Below are 21743 nucleotides of genomic sequence, written 5' to 3'. Positions count from 1 at the left end.
ACTAACAAAACTCTAACTACAGCTAAGGCCCGTACAAGGACTACAGTTTCTATGAATGAAACATAAGCAATGTTAGTAAGAGCAGCGAACATTCCTTGCACCATCCCTGGAAGCAAGAAAGAAAAGAGGGTGGCAAAGTGGGTCATGTCCCTTATGCTGCACTATATGGGCACCATTCTAATAGGCTGCTGCTCCACCAATACTGCTGAGGGAAGAACTTATGACATCAGTGCATGTGGCAAGCACACACATACAACGTGACATGCAAATGAGCAAGCATTTGAAGAACTCACCTTGCTCTACCAGCCCCATTATTCTCCACTTCCCTCAAGAGATGGTGCAGGCCACAATCCCCTGATGGCAGCTTTCGCCACCACCTCCAAAATGGCACATCCAGGAGCAACAGGGAGGAGCTGCTGTTTTGCCCCCACTCTGCTGTCACTGCCCATGGGTCTGTCATGATTGCAAGAGAAGTCACCAGTGGCCACAGGGACTACATTTGAGAGATGCTGATTTATGCTGTTGATGACTGATTGAGTAAAAGTTGCTTATGATACAATGCAATAGAAGAAATGATGCTTTCATCGAAAATTTGCTTCATGGCTTTAAAAGCCCTAATGCAAGGTTGGCAGGAACCAGAAACATCTGATTGTACATATTCAAGAATAGCTGCTAGTTATACTGTGAAAGATGCTAAGTGAAAGCAGTAATTATTAACAAGTAGCATGCAGAAATTAACCACCTACCTAAAAGTAATTTTTAGCTGCTGCCACTATAGTGGACAGAAAGATAACCATGCAAAAACTAAGGGCACATCTACATGGTCTTTTGGACTACATGGTGTGAATAGCAGAGCACACTAAAGGGCTATGCTGTATCCTCTCAAGGTGAACGCTGTGAGCGTGAACTAAAAGGTTCCTAGTTCACATTAAAACAGTCAGCTTCAGGCAGAACTACATTAATGTAAACGACAAACCTTCTAGTTCAAGCCTGAAGTATCCACACACAGGAAGTTACAGTGCAGTTCTTTGGTTCACACTACTATTCAGATTCCCCACTGTGTGAACTGAAGGACAGTGTAGACAAGTTTAAAGGAACTCAGTTCAGTTGCTGTTACTCACTGAAGTCAAGACAGAATCATGCAAGCAATGATATATGATATAATGATAGACACAAGCATTTGGAATTGTTCTCTTGTGAGCTAACTAAAACAATCTAGGGAAACAGCACATTTTTACAGTATATGGAGAAGCTTGACACTATTGACTAATATTTATTCCTGCAATTAATAAATCATGAAGGCTGGGTCTACACTTGCCCCCAACTTTGAAGGGGGCATGGTAATCAGGGTGATGGGAGATTACTAATGAAGTGCTGCGGTGAATATGCAGTACTTTATTAAGCTAATTCTCCCCCGTGGCAACTTTGAAGTGCCTGCATGCGTGTAGCTGCGGGCACTTCTAAGTGCCCTTACCCCCCAAAATTTGGAGGAGTAAAGGCACTTCAAAGTAGCACAGGCACTTTGAAGTTGGCAAGTGGGGGAATTACCCTAATGAAGTGCTGCGTATTCATCGCAGCACTTCATTTGTAATCTCCCATCGTCCTGATTAACATGCCACCTTCGAAGTTGGGGGCAAGCGTAGACAAGCCCTAATAGAATTAAGGGAGCCTGAAAAAGAGTATCATACTGTTTTGAGAGAATACACCTTTTCTGTTTTCCATATAATGTTTACAATATTTTGAATTTCCAAAGAGATTGGAAACCTTCATTTAAGAATGTACATAAAGGATAACCACTTCGCTAGATGCTGAGTAGAATACTTTATTCAAGGCAAACCACTGATCTAATTATCCTAACACCTAAATCCATTATGAGCAAATTCAATCTGACATCTACAAATAAAGGAGTGAAAACATCTTTAGACGCGGGGGAGGGGGGAGAAGAGAGAGAAGATAAACTGTCTTTTAACCCAAGTTGTCAATGCTGATTGATGGGGATTCAGCAACATCCTGACCGAGTACGTTCATCTTCTTTAGGCTGACGGTAAGCCCAAAGTCCTTGCACACTTTGGAGAACTGATCCAGCAGTTTTTGAAGCTGGTCTTCTGTGTGAGACACTACAGCAGCATCGTCTGCAAACAGCATGTCTCTGATGAGGACTTCTCACAACTTAGACTTAGCTTTCAGCCTTGCAAGGTTAAACAGTTTCCCATCAGATCTTGTGTGCAGCAAGATGCCCTCTGTTGAAGATCCAAAGGCATGCTTCAGGAGGAGTGCGAAGAAGATCCCAAACAATGTCGGAGCAAGCACGCATCCTTGTTTGAAGCCGCTCCTGATTCTGAAAGCATCCGATAATGCGCTGTCATATTGGATGGTTCCTCTCATGTCTTCGTGGAATGACTGGATCATCTTGAGTAACCGTGGAGGACAGCCTATCTTGTGGAGCAGTTTGAACAGACCATCCCTGCTGACCAAGTCACAAGCCTTGGTCAAGTCGATGAAGGCTATGTAGAATGGCTTTCTCTGCGCCCTGCACTTCTCCTGCAGCTGCCTTAGAGAGAAGACCATGTCAACAGTAGACCTCTCTGTGCGGAATCCGCACTGCGATTCGGGGTACACCCTCTCAGCAATCTTCTGGAGTCTGCCAAGGATGACGCGAGCGAACAGTTTACCAGTGACGCTTAGGAGGGAGATTCTACGGTAGTTGTTGCAGTCGCTTCTGTCTCCTTTGTTCTTATACAACGTTACAATGTTAGTGTCGCGCATATCCTGTGGAACCTCACCCTCTTTCCAGCACAGGGACAGTAGCTCATGTAGGGGTTCCAGGAGTGTGTCCGCGGCACATTTGATTACCTCTGGTGGTATACCATCCTGACCAGGGGCCTTTCCTGCTGCAATGCTGTCGATGGCTCTCTTCAGTTCATCCAGTCGGTTCTTGATCCAGTTCGTCCATTGCTGGTAGGAGCTCGACGGCATTGAGGGCTGCGTCAAACACAACGTTCTCGCGTGAGTACAGCTCGGAGTAGTGCTCAACCCAGCGAGTTCGTTTACCTCGGGTCCACCATCACTGACACCCTGTCGTTGGACACTGATCTAAATAGGAGGATCGGAAAAGCGGCCACAACTCTGTCCAGACTCAGCAAGAGAGTGTGGAATAACAACAAGCTGTACACTCACACCAAAATGCAAGTTTACAGAGCCTGCATCCTCTGCACCCTCCTTTATGGCAGCGAGACTTGGACCCTGTATGCCTGCCAGGAAAAGAGGCTGAACGTCTTCCACTTGCGCTGCCTCAGGCGCATCCTTGGAATGTTATGGAAGGACAGAGTGACCAACACCACCGTCCTCGAGCAAGCTGGAATCCCAACCATGCACACCCTCCTCAGGCAGCGTCGACTCCGCTGGCTTGGCCACGTCCACAGGATGAATGATGGAAGGATTCCAAAAGATATCCTGTATGGCGAGCTAGCCTCTGGCAAAAGACCTCCCGGATGCCCCCAGTTGCATTACAAAGATGTCTGCAAGAGAGACCTCAGAGAGGTAGACATCGAGCTGGACAACTGGGAAGAACTAGCAGACGACCGCAGCAGATGGAGGCAGGGGTTACACAAGGGCCTTCAGAAGGGCGAGCTGAAGATCAGACAGCTAGCAGAGGAGAAGCGAGCGCACAGAAAGCACAATAAGGACTTGCCAGACACCCACTACATCTGCAAGAGATGCAGCAAGGACTGTCACTCTCATGTGGGTCTTTATAGTCACAATAGACGCTGTAAATGAAGTACTCAATTGAAACTTTAAAGGGAGCAATCCATAGTCTATGCAGACTGAAGGATGCCTACTACTACATTAACCCAAGTAAGATGGAAATAGTTTGCAAGACAAAAAAAATTACTATGCTAGTAGTAGTGAGGCAAGTTTAAACAAGCAATGCACAAAAGGTTAATCAAAAAAAATCACCTGACTTGGTAGCAGTTTCTCAAAGAAGAAATCACAAACTGCATTTTGAAGACGCATGACCTCGAAACAAAAAGATAGCCTTATCTTGCAGGCTCTCCTCTTGTCCCACCCTGCAGAATACCTTCAAGTTTTTGACTCCTTGTCCAAGATGGATGCTTAAGTTTTGTTAAGATTGCTATCTTATAGTCTCTTTATCATAAAACTTATTGGCAGTGTAAACTAATCCAATACGTTTTCTGTATTTACTTGTATTTTCATGCTTCCTCTAATGTATTTTATGGCTTTGTAATTAACATGACTGACTCCTATGTTAGTGAAACAGGAAACTACAAGGGAATTCATCCTTCACGTAGCTCTCAAAAGAATAATAGTACAGTGTTTTAGTTAAATATCAGTATTTTCTTAGTTGGGACACACTAAGAAGTATCTGAGCTGCAGCATTATCAGATCAAGAGTTGTGAAGTCAGAGAGTGTCCACCTCTATGGTGTAACTTTGAAAACCAATTGAAAGTTTGAGGTTGCTTGATAACTGTGAACACTGAAGATGTGAGGTTCTGGCAATAGGCAGACAAATCTCTGACAAATGCAAACAGAAGAAAAGGGAGAGAAACTGAAAATGAGCTACCAATATTTAGGTCAGCTATTTATTTACACTGAACAAGGTAAATCACTCACAGTTCTGCCACTGGCGAGAAAAGCTGTCCTTCCCAAACTCATGGCAATTAGAACAACAAATTCCATCCTCTCAAGAGTCAGTATAAAGTTGAATTAGTTATAAACTCTGTCACGTATTCTTGCTATGTTGTGTTTCTATGATTTAACATAACAGCGATACTGATCAGAACAATCTAGTTTAATGTCCTGTCTTCTGACTGTGGCCAACGATAGGTGCGTCAGGAAAAATGGAAAAAAAAAACCTGGCAATTATCAATGGATCCATCTGTCATCCACTCCAGGGTCTGGAAATCAGACGAAAAACTACATTTTTATACTATCAAAACAAAAAGCAGTCAAGTAGCACTTTAAAGACTAGCAAAATGGTTTATTAGGTGAGCTTTCGTGGGACAGACCCACTTCTTCAGACCAACTGTCCCACGAAAGCTCACCTAATAAACCATTTTGCTAGTCTTTAAAGTGCTACTTGACTGCTTTTTGTTTTGATAGTGTATAGACTAGCACGGCTTCCTCTTTGTTACATTTTTATACTATATTAATGCACACATTAATGTAATTAAGATAGTAATTTTAATTCCACTAGGGTAAGACAGAGAATACAATGCTACAGCAAAAAAGCAGTTTTCAAAACCCTCATTGTTAGGGGGGGAAAAAATTCCCCCCAGGATGATCTTTTTTTCATTTAGAGAATGTGTGCCATTAACTAGGTTTAAAATAGGTTTTACAGCAGTGTATTGTTACAGCTGAATAATATAAATAACTCTCCTATGGTGATATCGGTATCTTGAAAAAAACTAGATGCATTTTGGCTGTTCAGTGTGGTTCTCCGAGCAAACCTGTTTTTTGACAGTCAGTCTATAGGAAAATGCTCCTTTCTCAAGTTGTAGAACTAAATCTCTGTGTTACTATATGTCACAACTGAAAAGGTAACTTGGATCATTGATAAAAAATAATGAACACCACCCTGAAACACTACAGAAAATACCAGCACTGCAGGCTGAGTTAAGTAACTTTATAAAAGAGATTAACTGGAAAGGGTTCAAGAGCAGAACTTGTTCTCTCCACCGTCTCTCCTCGCCTTTGTCTGTATATTAAGGGTGCTTTTCCACTTCCGTACAATTGGAGTGGCTGTGTTTTTCATGCTCTCTGTTCCTGCTGGGTGCTCTCACATGCTTAGTTGTCTCTTATCTCTATTCCCAATTCCCCTCTAGTAGCTGCAGTCAGAAAGCAGAAAAATGGCTCATATGGAGATTTGATCACTTTAGCATCTGCAGGAGGGAAAAAAGGGCTGTAGAGGAATGAACTTTTCTGGGCCATGGAGGAGAGTGTGGCCAAGCCCAGCATTACTTGCTTCCTCTCTGTTCTTCCCCACCCCCCATAAATGTAAGTGATCAAAGGGTTTGCCACAGCAAGATGTGGTTTGCATCCACACATTGCGAACAAGTCTCTGGTTCACATTAGGCACTAAGGACTGAACAAGTAGTAATGAGTTTAAGCTTCAATAGGGAAAATTAAGGATGAATACATAGAAAAAATAAACTACAGAGTTGAACAACAAAACATCCTACAAGAGGCCAGGAAAATTGTCAGCACTGGAGATATTCAAGGCTAACAAACACTCACTTGCTTAGCACCATTTATGAATATTTAAATCAGTTAGGCCATGTCTACACACACCCTCCCTTTCGGAGGGGGTATGTAAATCCGTGAGATCAAAATTGCAGATGAGGCAGGGATTTAAATACCCCACACCTCATTTGCATATTCCACGAGATGCAGCCTTCAAAGTGGTGTCATTTTGAAAATGAAAACACCATGTAGATGCCGACACTTCAAAAGGAAACCCTGACTTCAAAATTCCCTTATTCCCAATTTGGAATGGGGGTGTGTGTAGACAGCCTCAAATTATAAGGCAGGGAAAGTGACTGGACTATCCCCACAGGCACATTCCAATTCTAAATTTCTGTGTGATTCTCTGGAGGAAGTCACCTCTACCTGAACTGTCAGAATTAGCTTGAATTCCAAGGCACTTCAAACAAATAAAGCAACATACTAATCACTAGCACATCTTATGCTTTCCTCTTTTGTTTTTCTGAAATAATTAATATTTGGCAGTGTTACTACTTACTTCTGCACAATAAAATGCTCAAAGCAAAACAGGTTAGTTAAATATACTAAGACATACAGCAATACTAAAAATAAACATGATTACCTCTAAATAGCAAAGAACTCCAACAATCTGAAAAAGTTATGCTAAGCTCCTGCCAATGAACAAGTTAGTGGTGTTTGCTGAACAACACGGTCTCTTAGAGACCTTTGATATGTGGCTACTTTTTACTGTATGATCAACTCTTACTAAAGGTATTGTTAATATAAACTGCAATATATACATGGCAAATACTTCAGCTAATATACTGGTCTTGGAAACAGGAAAAAAAATGCTGCACAATGGTACTGAATAGTCACTTAACGTTGCAAATACCTTTGTCTAAAAACATAGAAAAACACCTACTAACCTTTCTGTAACTGATAATGTTCGAGATGTGTTGCTCATGTTTATTCCCATGTAGGTATGTATGTGCTGCGTGCAAAACCAACAGAAAGCTTTTTCCTCCATAGTATTGTTGCGGTCAGCATTAGCCCACAGGGTGCTGTATATATGGACCTGCTGCTCTCTCAGTTCCATCTTGCTGGCAACTCTGACAGAGGGGTAAGAGGGTGGTTTTGAAATAGACATGAGCAACGTGTCCTGAAGAACAATATTTATGAGAAGGTTAGCAGCTGGTTTTATTTCCTTCAAATGTTACTCATGTCCATGACTCCTAAGGAGACGGAGGATGTGGGTTTGGAGTTCTACAGCAAGTAGACTGTAGCACTGCCCTACTCAATCCAGCATCCATCTCTAGCTTGTTGTGAGTTGTAGAGGTGAGGACCGAAGACAACTTTGCTGCTCCACAGATATTCTGAATGGGAACCTGGGACTCTGAAAATGCTGGAAGATCCTTGTGCTCTTGCAGAGTGTGCCATCTGAGCCAGAACAAGGATATTTGTCAGGTCATACATGTGCAAATGCACAAAGTAATCCATGAAGAAGGTCTTTGGTTTAGCCTGGGAGGCCTTTAATCATATTAGCCACTGCCATAAAAAGGTGAGTAGACTTCCTAAATGTTTGGCCTTTTCTATGTAGAAGGCCAGAGCCCACCTGACATCTAGCGAGTGAAGCCTCTGCTCCTGGCTACTGATATGTAGCTTTGTGAAGACGACAAGAGGGAAAATGTCTTGGTTATTGTTAAACTACAAACACCATTTGTGTATTGCGCTACTGAAGTCAGGGACCTCTTTTCTGAGGCTCTTCTGCCTGAAGTGATAGACTTGAGGAAGTCTGCCTTTCGGGACATGTAGAATACAGAGCATGTTGCCAAAGGCTCAAATTGGGCCCTTATGAGTCTTGACAGCACCAATTTGAGGTCCTAAGGTGGAACTGGTTACCTCACCTCTGGGTCTAGCCTGTCTACTCTGTTAACCCGCCAACAAATTACAGAGTACATTAGCGAAGACGAACCTACAGTTCATTACCTGGGTGAAAGGCTGAAACAGCCGCCAGAAGGAATCTGAGAAAAGATACTGGCAATCCTTGGTGCTTTAGGTGAAGCAAATAGTCCAGAATATGAGGTTTTGTTGACTGACATGTTGTGAATCACCTCTGCCCTGACCAGATCAAGAATCTCTTTCATTTTGCCAAATACATAAGCCTCGTAGATGGTTTTCCACTTCCTAGCAAGACCTTGTGAACCAGGCCCAAGCACATGAACTCTGAGAGGTTCACTCAGGAAGTTTACACACTGTGAGATGGAGGCATTTGAGATGTGACTGCTTGAGATGACTGTGATTCTGAGAGATTAGATTTGGAAACAGAGGCAGGGTGACTGGTATTTCCACCAAGAGGGTCAGGCGAGAGATGAACCAATGCTGATGCAGCCAGACTGTTGCTAAGTCTTACTGTGCCCCTTTTGACATTCAGTAGAACCTTTTGATGAGTGAACAGATAAGAATGCATAGAAAAGATGGTCCTTCCATGGGAGAAGGAATGTGTCTACGAGCGATTTGGAAAGGAGCAGAACTGCAGGTTCTTCTTGCTATATTTTGTTGCAAAAAGGTGTATCTGGAGAGTCCCCACCTCTGAAAAGTGTCCCCTATGACGTCTGTGTGAATGGACCACTCATAATTGGAGAAGGATCTGCTCAGAGGATCTGCCACCATGTTCCGAGCCCTTCTCCCTGTGAATTCTGTTCTTGGGGAAGGAACAAGAGCTGATTTCTGTGCACTGAACAAGCCCAACCTCCAAAAGTTGACAGTATTACTTGCATGTGAGTCTCCACCTGTGCTTTGGACTGACCTCTGACAAGCCAGTCATTGAGGACAGTCATTGACTTTTACTATTTATTTCCTCAGGAATGCTGCAACTATCACCACACACTTTGTGAAGAGAGGGTATAGGAGGGGGTGGAGGGAAGTTTTGCTGGCATGTGAAATGGAAGTACTGTGTATTGATAGTGAACAGCACCCACAACAAACTGGAGGAATTTCCTAGGATCTTTGAGGACTGAATGTGAAAATATGAGTCTTTCAAGACAAGGGTGACCTACTAGTCCTCTGGATCCAAGGAGGAGATAATGCAGGCCAAGGAGACCATGCAGAACTTTGTTTCTTCGTGAACTAACTGATGTTTTTGTAGGGCCAGGATGGGTCTCAAAATGTCTTTAGGCTTGGGGATTAGAAACAACAAGAATAGAACCCCATGCTCCATAGCGTCTTAGGAACCTCCTCTACTGCTTCCAGTTCCAGAAGTGCTCACACATCCAAGAGTAGAAGTTTCTCCTTAGACGGGTCACTGAAGAGAGCTGGAAAAGGAGGTTGGGAAGAAGGGGAAAGAACTGAATTCCAGAATGTGCATCAGTCTTATCATAAGTGGCACCCAGCAGTCTGATACGATATGGGCCCATGCATTCTGTATCAGAGACCTGTAATGGTGTCAGGAGCCACGTGACACCAGCATGGAATCTTTCCTTGGTGCTTAAGATGTTAGGATGTGGTACCTGTCCCTCACAGAAGAAGGTGAACTCCTTAGAGGGGCAGAAGTGCTTGGGGCTGAGTCAGGGTGACTTGGCTCTGAGGGGTGAAGAGCTGATTCCATCAGGAGGAACTTAAGTCCTCTTTTTGGGTCCTGAGCTTGAAGCCTCTACAAACCCTTCAAACACTTGAGGCAACCCAACCTCCAACTTTGGCTCATTGACCAGGAAGTAGGGTACTTTTGAAAAGGGAGCTTTATTTCAAAAGAACCTCATCTACACTGCTGGTTTTCTTTCCAAAGACTCTCTTTTGAAAATGTGAATATGCAAATGAAGTGTGAGATATGTAAAACAGCACTTTATTTGCATTTCCAATTTGCCTCATTTGCATTCCCCTTTCGCATGGGGACTGTAGTGTAGATACAGCCATTGTGAGACACCAGAAGCCCACTATCACTTTTAACTGGATGGGTGTCAGAAAAATAAAATGACACTAGTTTACTTTAGTGATATTTTTGTCAAGTTAATTTTTTATACTATGCTAATGTTTTTTCTTACAGCTGCATCTGTAATATCTGATATTCTTGTAAATGCTTGAGCCTCTCCTGGGGAAGTATGAAAACTATGTTCTTTAACAAAACAAAAAGCGGTCATGTAGCACTGCAAAGACTGAGTAATTTATTAGGTGATGAGCTTTCATGGGGCAGATTCGATTCTTCAGATCTTTAAATGCTACGACTGCTTTTTTGTTTTGTTAAGATACAGACTAACATGGCTATCTCTCTGTTACTATTCATCTGTGTTCTATGTTACTTAGCTTCTCAAGAAGCTTCAGACGCCATAATGTCTACAAAGATAACAGTGGTACTGCTTCATTGTGCTGCAAAAGTTCTGACTGACCATGCAGCAACCACACTATAAAGCTGCTGCCCTATCTTACATATGAATCGAGTGCCTCCTATATAAATGTTTTCACTTCTCTGCTCCTCTCATAGTAGGACACAGATCTTTACCTTTTTTAAAAAAATCAAAAGTTCAGTAATTTAAATATCATAAATGTTCATAACAACCAACTGGCCGGCACAAGGAAGCACTTCACAGTAACAGCCCAGAAGCCTAGTTCAAGTTTGGGCCCAGTCATTGGCTTATTTTGCCAGAGGACTCCACCTACCTCCATCCAGCCATTTTGAAAGGAGCATAAACAAATGTCAAACTTTTTTTATTTTACTGAAATACTACATACTGTGTTTACAGCACTATTTTGAACAGGTGCTTTTCAGATTCAGCCCATAATGATTATGGGATGTCACCACTAGTTTTTGTAATTATTATCCTTCCCCCTTTTGTAAGAGAAACCCCTAGCTATATTAGAAGTGTCTGAATTTTTACACATTGAAAACAGCAGAAATCCCTATGAATGCCCCATTTTAAAATAAAAACAGTCTCCCTCCCTTTTTAGCCTATGCAGCCAATTAATATATTTTGGAAGATCAACTTATTATTGTGCCCCTTTATGCAGAGTGATATGAATAATTCACAGAAGTTCAGCAAATTATGATATGCATGTTTTATTATTAGGATCTAAGACTATTAAATATTCTTATGGTGATCTGAAGTTTAGTTTAGAAGTTCCACTAAAATATATCCTTTGTTCTCAAGGATAAATTTGCCAAATGAGAAATTTTAGAAATCCATGATTTCAGCTGTGGTTAGAAAAAGTATCAACACTGAGACAAGGTATATTATATTAAAAACTAAATACTATCCTTACTGACCACTATTTTATAAGTTAAACACACAATGTTATTTCCCGAAATGAAACAAAATGTCACACTTTGCATAAGTGTCCTTAAAGGTTCCAGTTTCAGTTGACAAATGAGAACAGAATCTGATTTGCTAAATGAAATGAATAAAGATTCCTGCTGCTTCACAGGTTAGTGAATAGGAAAAATATTGTTTTTGTTTTCCAGTACCTGCATGAAGCCAGATTTGAGCCAGAGTCATCCAAGGATGCAGAGGACCTTGCTTAGGAGCACTGCTCTGCAAAGATGAAGCAACTTCAGACAGTGCCTGCTCCACTCTGGAGGCTGCTATTGACGTTGCATGGACTGAACCTGTAAAAGTAATTAAAAAAAAATTACATCACTGTGGAGATAAGGGAGGGGAGGGAAGAAAGGCAAAAATGTTCACAAAGGCTGGGTTAAATACTACATCTTAACCCTTTCTATAACACAGGCTTCACCAAAAAAAGCTAACATGGGTTTTAACATCTGGATGCTCGCTGTCAGTCTTTTTCAGATGCAAAATTCAAGAAAGTGAGTCAATCTATACTAAAAATCACATTTTGACACTAGCAGCAATGTTTGGTGCTAATCTGAATAGCCACTATGAAAACTGAACTTTTAACTCAGTGTTTCATTTATGAATATAAATAATACAAAGAAGGCTATGATGGCACTTTATGCTGTGCTGCATGCACTTTGATGTTAGTAATTGCAATGTCTTTTCATAGAGTTCAATTAGGTGACTATTTAAAGGCTAATAATAGGTTGTAAAAAAAAGTCAGAACTAAAATACATAGGCTGAGCACAATGTGCCCCTGAATGGATACACAATTAAATTGCATGGGATGGAAGCTTCTGCTAATCAACAACATTGAAATAAAATGTTTAGCAGCCAAAGAAATCCTTGCAGGGAGAAAAATCTACAAAATGATGAATGGAATGGTTTATTCTCTCAAAATAAACTTTTCTGGGGGATATTAAAATCCAATCTGAAATACTATCCCCCCAGTACATAAGTTTTCTACTCGTTCAGTATATACGCTACCCTCATTATAAATTAAACTTGTATAATTTTCCAAGAGAGAATCTTTACCATTGATGTTTTTCTATCTACATCCAAAACATTTATAGTTCTTACTGTGATTTCAAATACTTACAAGCCACTGCAAATTTGCACTGTAATTTCAAATTGTATTTGTGACTCACTAGACTTGTCTGAATGAGAAGTTTTGCAGTGCTTACAGAGATAGGAAAACAGGAATGCAGCAAGTACCAGACTGGATCAGACCAAAGATGCATCTACTCCAGTATTCTGCCTCAGACAGGCTGCTTCTACACTCGCTCCCTCCTGTTGGAGGTGGCATGGTAATGAGGCAATTCAAAGCAGGCTAATGAGACGCTAATGTGCATATTCAATGCCTCATTAGCATAATGGCAGCCAGGTGAATTTCAAAGTGCAGACTTCGAATTGCAGATTGTCAGTGTAGATGGCAGCAGCTTCAAAATAAGTGCTCCACTTGGACATTCCCTTACTCCAATCTAGTTTTGTGGGAGTAAGGGAATGTCAAAGTGGGGCACTTATTTCAAAATAGCCCACATCTAAATAGTTAATCTGCAGTTTGAAGTCTGTAATTTGAAATTCACGTAGCTGCTTTTGTGCTAATAAGGCGCTGATTATGCATGTCAGCACCTCATTACCTGCTTTGAATTGCCTTATTACCATGCCACCTCCGACAGGAGGGGGCGAGTGTAGAAGCACCCACAGTCACCAGCAGCAGATTTGAACTGACTACCACAGAAGTCAAAGATATCAGCTTAGGTTGGTGATTGCCTGCCTGAGCTTTCCAGTGAATGTGAGCTGGTCACACGACCGCTAACATTACAGGTCTTCACAAGAGGACAGAATATGGATGGCTTTAAGTAAACTGCCACAATCTGACGTAGTAGCACCATTGTACACTTACTGAAGGAGGTGGTAAATGCAGGCATATACTGCATAACTTATCCCAATGCTTGGTTTGTCTACCCTCCCATCCCCCAGACTACAATGGTGCCAGCTTCCTAATCAATTTGGGAAATGATGATGCGTATGTAATTGTTTTTGTACTGAGAGAGAAATCTGTGAGTTTAGTGTATTTGAACAGCTGAGATTATGAAAGCAGTGATCCATTTATTTCAGGATACAGTCCATATCCCTCCTTATTTTTTGAGAACCCTCAGCAGAGACTCATTCTCTTTCCCAGCAGCCAGGGGCCCAAAGAATTTCCTTAACTAAAAGGCTAAAGGATGGTTGATGTGATCTGAGAAGTGGCTCAGCAATAGAGCAGAAGCTTTCACTACTGCCATGGCTGATATGGTCTTTTGTAAAAGCTTAACAATGATAGAATCCATCCCATATCTCTTGAAGAACTGGTAAGGAAAACATGCTGATCCTTGATATGAAGAAAAGTGGAGGAAAGGAGAAAGTTGCACACCAGCATCCGACCTTCACTTCTGATAACACAAAGGTTCAGTGGGGAGGAGATGTTCCATATCAGGGGACTGGTTGTACAGTGAGAACCATGTAATCTTAAAATAAATAAATTCTTTCCATTGTGCATATAAATATTTTGATACCTTCTAAATTTACCTTCTAAAGGTCAAAATATATTCCATTAAGGAAATACATTATTCACATTCCACATCCTTAGGATCTAGGTCTAATATAAAAACAATGGAAGGTAAACACTGTACAACATTAATTCTGTAAGTGGATAAATCTATATACAATGTAATGGTAACTTTATGGTAAACCTTCTCTGAGCAGAAGATAGTTCTATAATTACCAATTATACAATAATGGTAACAAGCTTATTTAAAAACATAAGAATGACCATGATGGGTCAGATCAATGATTTATGTAGCTCATTATCCTGTCTTCCAATAGACGCTTCCAAGGAAATGAAACAAACTGGTAATTATTGAGTGATCCATTCCTGTTGTCCACTCTCATCTTCTGGAAGCCAGATTTTTAGGATATCTGAAGCACTGGCTTGCATCCCTGATCATGCTAATAGCCATCAATAAACCTGTCCTCCACGAACTTATTCAATTCTTTTTTTGAATCCAGGTACAGTTTTGCCCTTCACAACATCCCCTGACAAAGAGTTACATAGGTTGAATGCATTGTGTTAAGTGGTATTAGGTTAGGCTTGTTTTAAACCTGCTTCCTATTCATTTCAGTGGGTGATCCCTCACTCTTTTATAAAGAGGTAAATAATGTTCCCTTATTCATATTGTCCACACCATTTACAACTTTGCAGATCACTATCATACCCCACCATAGCTGTCTGTTTTCTAAACTGAATAGACCCAGTTTAATCTCACCCCAGGAAGCTGTTCTATAACCCTAATCTTTCTATTTCATTCCTCTGTATCTTTTTCAATTCCAATTAATAATATTTAAGATATCAGAGGGGTAGCCAAGTTAATCTGTATCTTCAAAAACAACAAGAGGTCCTGTGGTACCTTACAGACTAACAGATATTTTGGAGCATAAGATTTCATGGGCAAAGACCAGCTTCATCAGATGTACAACTGGTGAAACACATCTTTGCCCACAAAAGTTTATGCTCCAAAATATTTGTTAGCCTATCAGGTGTCACAGGACTTCTTGTCATTTTTAAGATGGAGTTGACCAGAACTGCACACAGTTTTCAAGATGTTCAGGAACCATGGCTTTATACAGTGAGATCAGAATAGTTCCTGACTTATGTATCCCTTTACCTATGGTTTGTAACATTGTCAGGTTTTTGACTAACGCTTGCACAGTTGAGCCAGTGCTTTTAGAGAACTATCCATGATGATTTGAAAAACTTTTTTTTGAGTGGTAACAGCTTATGCAGAACCCACCAATTTGCATATTTAATTGGGATTATGTTTTCTGATGTGCATTATTTTGCACTTAAGACTGAATTTAATTTGCCATTTGGTTGCTCAGTCATGCAGTTTTCGGAGATTCCTTTATACCTGTTTCAGAGTCAGCTTTGCACTTATTTATCTTGAATAACTTTGCTAGCTTACTGTTTATATACTTTCCAAGATCATTTATAAAAATGTTCAACAGCATAAGTACCACTACAGATCTTTGGTGGATCTCAGTACTTATAACTCTTCACTGTGAAAAATGACATTTGTTTCCTATCTTTTAACCAGTTACTGATCCATGAAATGATCTTCTCTCTGATCCGATGAATGATTACATAAGACCAGTTACAATATATTAATTGGATCACTCTTGTCCGCGTGCTTGACAAAACCCTTGGAAAACTCTAAAGCATGAGTGAAACATGACTTCCCTTTATAACAGCCATGCTGATTCTGACCCAAGATACTACGTTTATCTACGTGTCTGATAATTCTGTACTTTACTATAGGTTCAACCAGTTTGACTGGTATAAAGGTTAGGCATGTTGGCCTTTAATTGCCAAGATCACCTCTCGAGTCTTTTTTTAAAAATTGGTATTACATTAGCTACCCTTCAGGCATTTGATACAAAGCCTAATTTAAGTGACAGTGCATACCAACTACAATTTCATATTAGAGTTCCTTGTAATATAGGGAGAATATTACCTACACTGGTGAATTACTATTTAATTGTTCTAAAATCTCACTGAGACTTGATTAATCAGAACAAGGTAACTGACAACTGAGTCCTATCTCAGACTTGTTATTTGGAGCTGCAGAATGCCTTCTTGACTTTTTCATTTTTCAAATCTTTTTAGAAAGGAGCAATTCACACAAATTTTTGCTGTTTTGTGTAAATATATGCAAGCAGCATTTCAATATTCAAGTCCCTACTTAAAATATCCAAATGTTACACATTTCCTTATTCCATTGAATAAACAGAAAATGCTGACCTCCTAATTTTCTAGATTAATACACCTGACTCAGAGGAATTTTAAAATTTAATCATGGCTTTTAAACATTTAGAATCAAATAATGGACAAAGAATTTCACATTATTTCAGAAGTGATTGCAGTTCTAATCTACTAACAATAATAACCTTTTTAAATTAAATCAACTTCAAAACTCCCTTAGCTATCCCGTATGAATAAAACCCTCTCTCCAAACTTTCCAAGATAGTCCACGTTGTCTTCAACAGTGGTTATGCTGCATTTTAAATTTTAAAAAAGCCAGCTCAGTGGGATTCGGATGCCTAACTTCTTTAAGCATTTTTTAAAAACACAGCTCTTGTTCTTTTACTTCTCTTTGCTTCAACTTGCTTCAGAGGCTGAGGAGCTTTACGTAACCTCAATAGGGCTTACAGAATTGACAGTTAATTGCTCTCAAAGAGCAAAGGAAAACAAGTCAAGCACATAGTTTAGGTTTGGCACTATTTATCCAAATTAACAGATCAGAACCACACCATTTTTATTCCTCCCCCGCCGCCCCGGCCTCCTGTAATGAATGAATGCAGCAAAAGGGTTAACTCTTAGAGACAATTCTCTGCAGGGGGCTGCCAGGTAAGCCAAGGGACTGAAGAGAGATTCTTTTAAAATGAGAACAATTGCTGTCTGAGGGGTCTTTATCTATGTGGCTGCTACAGAAGGGACAGAGAGAAATGATAGCTCCTAAGCAGCTGGGATGAATCCAGTAAATCTCCTGGCCATCTCATAATCAGCCATAGATATGTAAGTAAAAGGGAAATGTTTAAACAGACACAATCAGGTTATGATTATTTTAAAATTAGTGTGGAGCTGCTCTGGCTAATGATTTGATTTCCCCCCCTCCCCTACTCTGCAACTTCAAAGCTGAAACCTGGAGAGTAATTCTCTGTGCCACAACTGGAGTGTTTTTGAGATGTTGTCTCTTGTTTTGTAAATACATTATTTTTAAGGTAATGATTTGGTCCCACGGTGTCCTAGAAAAGAGTTTGTGTATATTCATGACTTAGACTGAAAGGTCAGATATCAGATTGCAGCTCCATTTTGTAGTTCTCTTCTAAGGGAGGGTTAAGAGCTCGGGGTACACCATAGGGAGACATCCCAAGTATGTCTTTCTGGGCTAAAGGATTTTTTTTCCACTTGAGTGGTGGCAGTCTACAAAGCAAGGATCAGGGAACTGGTGACCTTGGGGAGCTTTTTAAGCAGAGCCTTTACAGGCAAAGTATTTTTAAGGAACCTCACATTCTGCACTCAGAGGCTATGTCTACACTAGCCCCAAACTTCGAAATGGCAATGTAAATGGCCATTTCAAAGTTTACTAATGAAGCACTGAAATACATATTCATCACCTCATTAGCATGCGGGCGGCCGCAGCACTTCGAAATTGACACGGCTCACCGCCATGTGGCTCATCTAAACGGGGCTCCTTTTCGAAAGGACCCCGCCTCCTTCGAAGCCCCCTTATTCCCATCTGCTCATAGGAATAAGGGGACTTCAAAGTAGGAGGGGTCCTTTCGAAAAGGAGCCCCATCTGGATGAGCTGCATCAATTTCGAAGTGCTGCGGCCACCCGCATGCTAATGAGGCGCTGAATATGTATTTCAGCACTTCATTAGTAAACTTCGAAACGGCCATTTGCATGGCCATTTCGAAGTTTTGGTCTAGTGTAGACATAGCCAGAGTGTCAGAGTGGGCAGGCAGCCCTGACACATCCTAATCTGAACATCTGAGGGTTATGGTCTCCAAGTAGTTTCTCACACCCCTTCTCTTAAGGATGGAATAGCCTAATGCAGCCTCTGGTAATTCCTATTTTATGTGGGTCTCTAGTTAACACCACCACTGAAGATTCGTCATGAGTAGGCTATGCCTTTTTATAGTCACACAGTCTTTTCAGTTATGAAGTCAAACATCCTGGCCATGTGCCATGCTTGTTCCTGAGACCCAAATCCCACAGTACCTCATGCTTCTCTGATATCACCACAATTAACATTTGGCTCATTTGTGGCTCTTCCCGCAGAAATGCATGGTACACAGTTCTTCTGAACAGCCTGTGGACAACTAAGAATCACTGAGAATATCTCTCTTAAAAGCAGAGTTTTGAGTGCTCAAAGTTCTTTCTGCCTTTCTTCTACAGTTTCTTCAGAAGTTTTCTTATTTAAAATGCAGATTTCTTGCTCTACATCTCACACTTGCTATGCTGCTAACTGCCTACATTTTGTCTTCCTGTTCCACTCTACTGAACACTCAACTCTGTTGTCTCTCCAGCATCACACAGATTTCTCTTCATTTTGTTTGTATGGTTATAGACTTTCTGCCCATCATATTCCCTTGCCAGTTGTCAGGAAGGTTCTGTTGCTGCATTTCACTCAATTTTATCCCCCTTCCATCTTCTGAAGGTGCTATGGCAGGTTTGCTCTCACTGCTTCAAACAGGAATATACACATTCCGTATTCTTTAATCCCTCCTGAGGCTGCCAGAATCCACTGTGAAGGCTAGCTTGTGTCCATCTGAAATGCTGTAAAATACTCCATAGTCTCTTTATCATAAAACATACAGAGAATATGTTTCACAACTGCTGTAATCAGGATTTAAATATGAATACTGTGAAAAACTAAAGAAGGGTTATTGTTTCCTTTAAAAAAAAAGAAATGAAAGATTCTTTTAAAAATACATGAAGAGTCTGGGAAAGAAAACTAGTCAATCTATCAGTATAATGGAGCTCTGCTATCACCTTTAGCTTGTCTAGTTTTACTTTTACTAGGGTTCATCTTTTGTATTAATATTATCTCAATTGCACATTTTTGCACGTTCAAAACCTTACACAATTCGTACCACCTGAATTATATCTGAAAATAGTTATTACCTCAGAGATTGTAAAATGATGTGCAAGGTTTGCTGTTTGACTTCTTATTTCATGGCACATATTTATCAAGAAATATGTTGCTTTACTCCTGTCTAAGTTACCTGTCACAATTGCTGTCCAGAATTTATAAAGAGAGAATTGTTATCATCATTTTTATTAGCTTAGGGATCAGCCTGTGTTTGTTTGAATGTTTTAATCAATAGACTTTTAATTCAGCAGGAGACTTCATCAGCCATAATGTGAACAAACTACCAAGGAAGCTTGCCATTGTGATAAGGTGATTACTGAATCATCTGCATTTTGCTGGTATTTGCTCTGAGAAGTCACTTCCTTCTCAAAGACTTGCTTATTGCTCATTTTCAGCAAATACAGCAATTCTCTAAATTTATATGTTATCTTTAAAATTTTCTTTTAGATTATCTTTCTAAAATGGCATCTTATCCTGAAGCCTAGATGAAACCAACTGTCTCTTCCACACTCTGTTAATAAGTATCCCTATGTAAAAGGAAATTACAATAAAATCCATGTCTATCAACACTGAGAATGTTATGGCTTTCCAAATAATTTCCTTAAAAATACTTGACTTCATCAGAGTCTGTCATATATTCTTGTTCTCAACATAGAAGAGGAAATTTGTTTTATAAATCAAATTTAATGGAACAATGTCTTATTCAAGCCAAGAGAGGTGTGAATCCAACAAAAACACTCAGGCAGGATGAAAAACACTCCCAATTTACATGCACAAAAAGCAAGGCAATAAAGCAATACTAATGGTGTAACATGCACTGGATTGTGTGCTAATGCAAGCAAACACATTTTGCGTAAAAAGACAGTACCTTCTGCAGGGCTAAATAAAGATGATGTTCCAACTGAAATTTACATTCTTCCTGCTGAATATTCACAAGGCATATGAGACACTTTTCCTCACAAAGAAGCTGCAATGTTAACTTATCAGTTTAGGCAGAGGAATATCTCAAGAAAGCCAAATTGATATAATTAGCACACCCTCTCTTTTAGTTCCCTGAATAACAGTGCACTGAGACAAGTGTGAAAGGTTATATCTTTTAACGGATCAACTTCTGTTGGTGAGAGAGACAAGCTTTCAAGCTTAGACAGAACTCTTTTTCAGATTTTCACAGGTCTATTTGTACTGACCACAAATGATAGAGTGAAATATGTACCGTGCTTTCCAATTCCTCATAATTTTTCCCCCCTTAGGCAATAAAATATCTCTGCTACTTGGGAAAAACATATTTCAAATTGAAAATGGCAATGAAAATATAAATGACAATTTTTTATTACAGACTAACAATAATCTTAAAATGGGTTTGATTATAGCAATCTCAAGGTCGCACAAAAACTGTTTTGTATCTTGGATAAATTGTCTAAATATATGGCTTATGTAGCAGGGAGTGGGAGAAGTTACCTGTCACTAGTAGTTACTTCCTTTCCATACACCTCATCTCCTGATATATAAACCCAGGATTCTATTTTTCCACTCCATTTCCATCTGAAGAAGTGGGTTTTACCCACGAAAGCTTATGACCTCACAAATATATGAGTTTCTAATGTGCCACAGGGCTGCTTGTTATTTGTGAAGCTACAGACTAACATGGCTACACTTTAGACTTTTAAATGTCTTTACTGATCTATGCGGTGTATTTTATTTTCTTTGTTGAGGTCTTAAGATCTCCTTCTATAATCCTTATTCCAAGGAATCAAACACCTCTCAGAAAAGAAAGTAATAGCCCACTGAGTTGCACTGGAAAGCAAATTAATAATAGTAACATATTAGACCACTGTAATGATTACTAACAGTGGTGACTTAATAACAAAAATTACCAGTGAATGACCATTATTCTATGCCAGACCTTTCAGAAATATCTTTATTCTCAGCCCTCCAGAAAGGAATACTGCCTCTTTAATAATTAAAGTGCTAGCTTAGTGCATTCAGATTTTGTAAGATTACAGCCCTCAGGGTGATTGAATGGGTAAACAGCATCAGCTGCACTTTGCACACTGAATCAAACTTCCACTGCCGATAAACAACATTTACATTCTGTGGTGGAGGAATATATGATTTTTAAGTCCTTTAGAAATGAAAATTAAACCCGTATAATGAATACTACTTACAAACTGAAAAAAGGGAGTAAAAACCATGAAAGTAAGCATCTGGTGGGTTACCTTTGAACAACAGATCAAACCACAAATTAAAATCTTAATTAAAAAAAGACAAAATATAAAAACTAAAAGCTCCAAGAAAACAAAAAGACTTTTGTCAATCTTCAAATTGAAATCAGGTTTATTACTTTCAGTGTTCAGTAAAGGTTTTGAAAAGGAGGGGTTGCCACAATGTTTGAAATCATTGGTTTTCGCTAGTGTAGGAAGGGGAACTAAACATTTGTGACGTGTATATTGTTTCTATTACAGGGAGCTGTAGAGTTGAATGAAATAAGCAGCCAATGATATTC

General features: G+C 40.0%; 1 protein-coding gene across 5 annotated transcripts in view; it reads right to left on the bottom strand.

The window, feature by feature from the left end:
• TTC7B (tetratricopeptide repeat domain 7B) overlaps positions 1-21743 on the bottom strand; it is a 265844-nt gene that overhangs the window by 70080 nt on the left and 174021 nt on the right. For 3 of the 5 annotated variants that reach the window (XM_074996636.1, XM_074996633.1, XM_074996638.1), the window contains 2 exons: positions 21406-21456; positions 11675-11815 (listed from right to left, as the gene is read on the bottom strand). In XM_074996636.1, coding sequence (XP_074852737.1) covers positions 11675-11815; positions 21406-21456 — 192 coding nt within the window. The remainder of the gene's footprint in view (positions 1-11674; positions 11816-21405; positions 21457-21743) is intronic. The other 2 variants (XM_074996637.1, XM_074996635.1) reach the window with 1 other exon arrangement.

Source organism: Carettochelys insculpta, chromosome 6 (assembly GCF_033958435.1).
Source record: "Carettochelys insculpta isolate YL-2023 chromosome 6, ASM3395843v1, whole genome shotgun sequence".
NCBI classification, from domain to species: domain Eukaryota; kingdom Metazoa; phylum Chordata; order Testudines; family Carettochelyidae; genus Carettochelys; species Carettochelys insculpta.
This window is presented reverse-complemented; position numbering and strand designations above follow the sequence as displayed.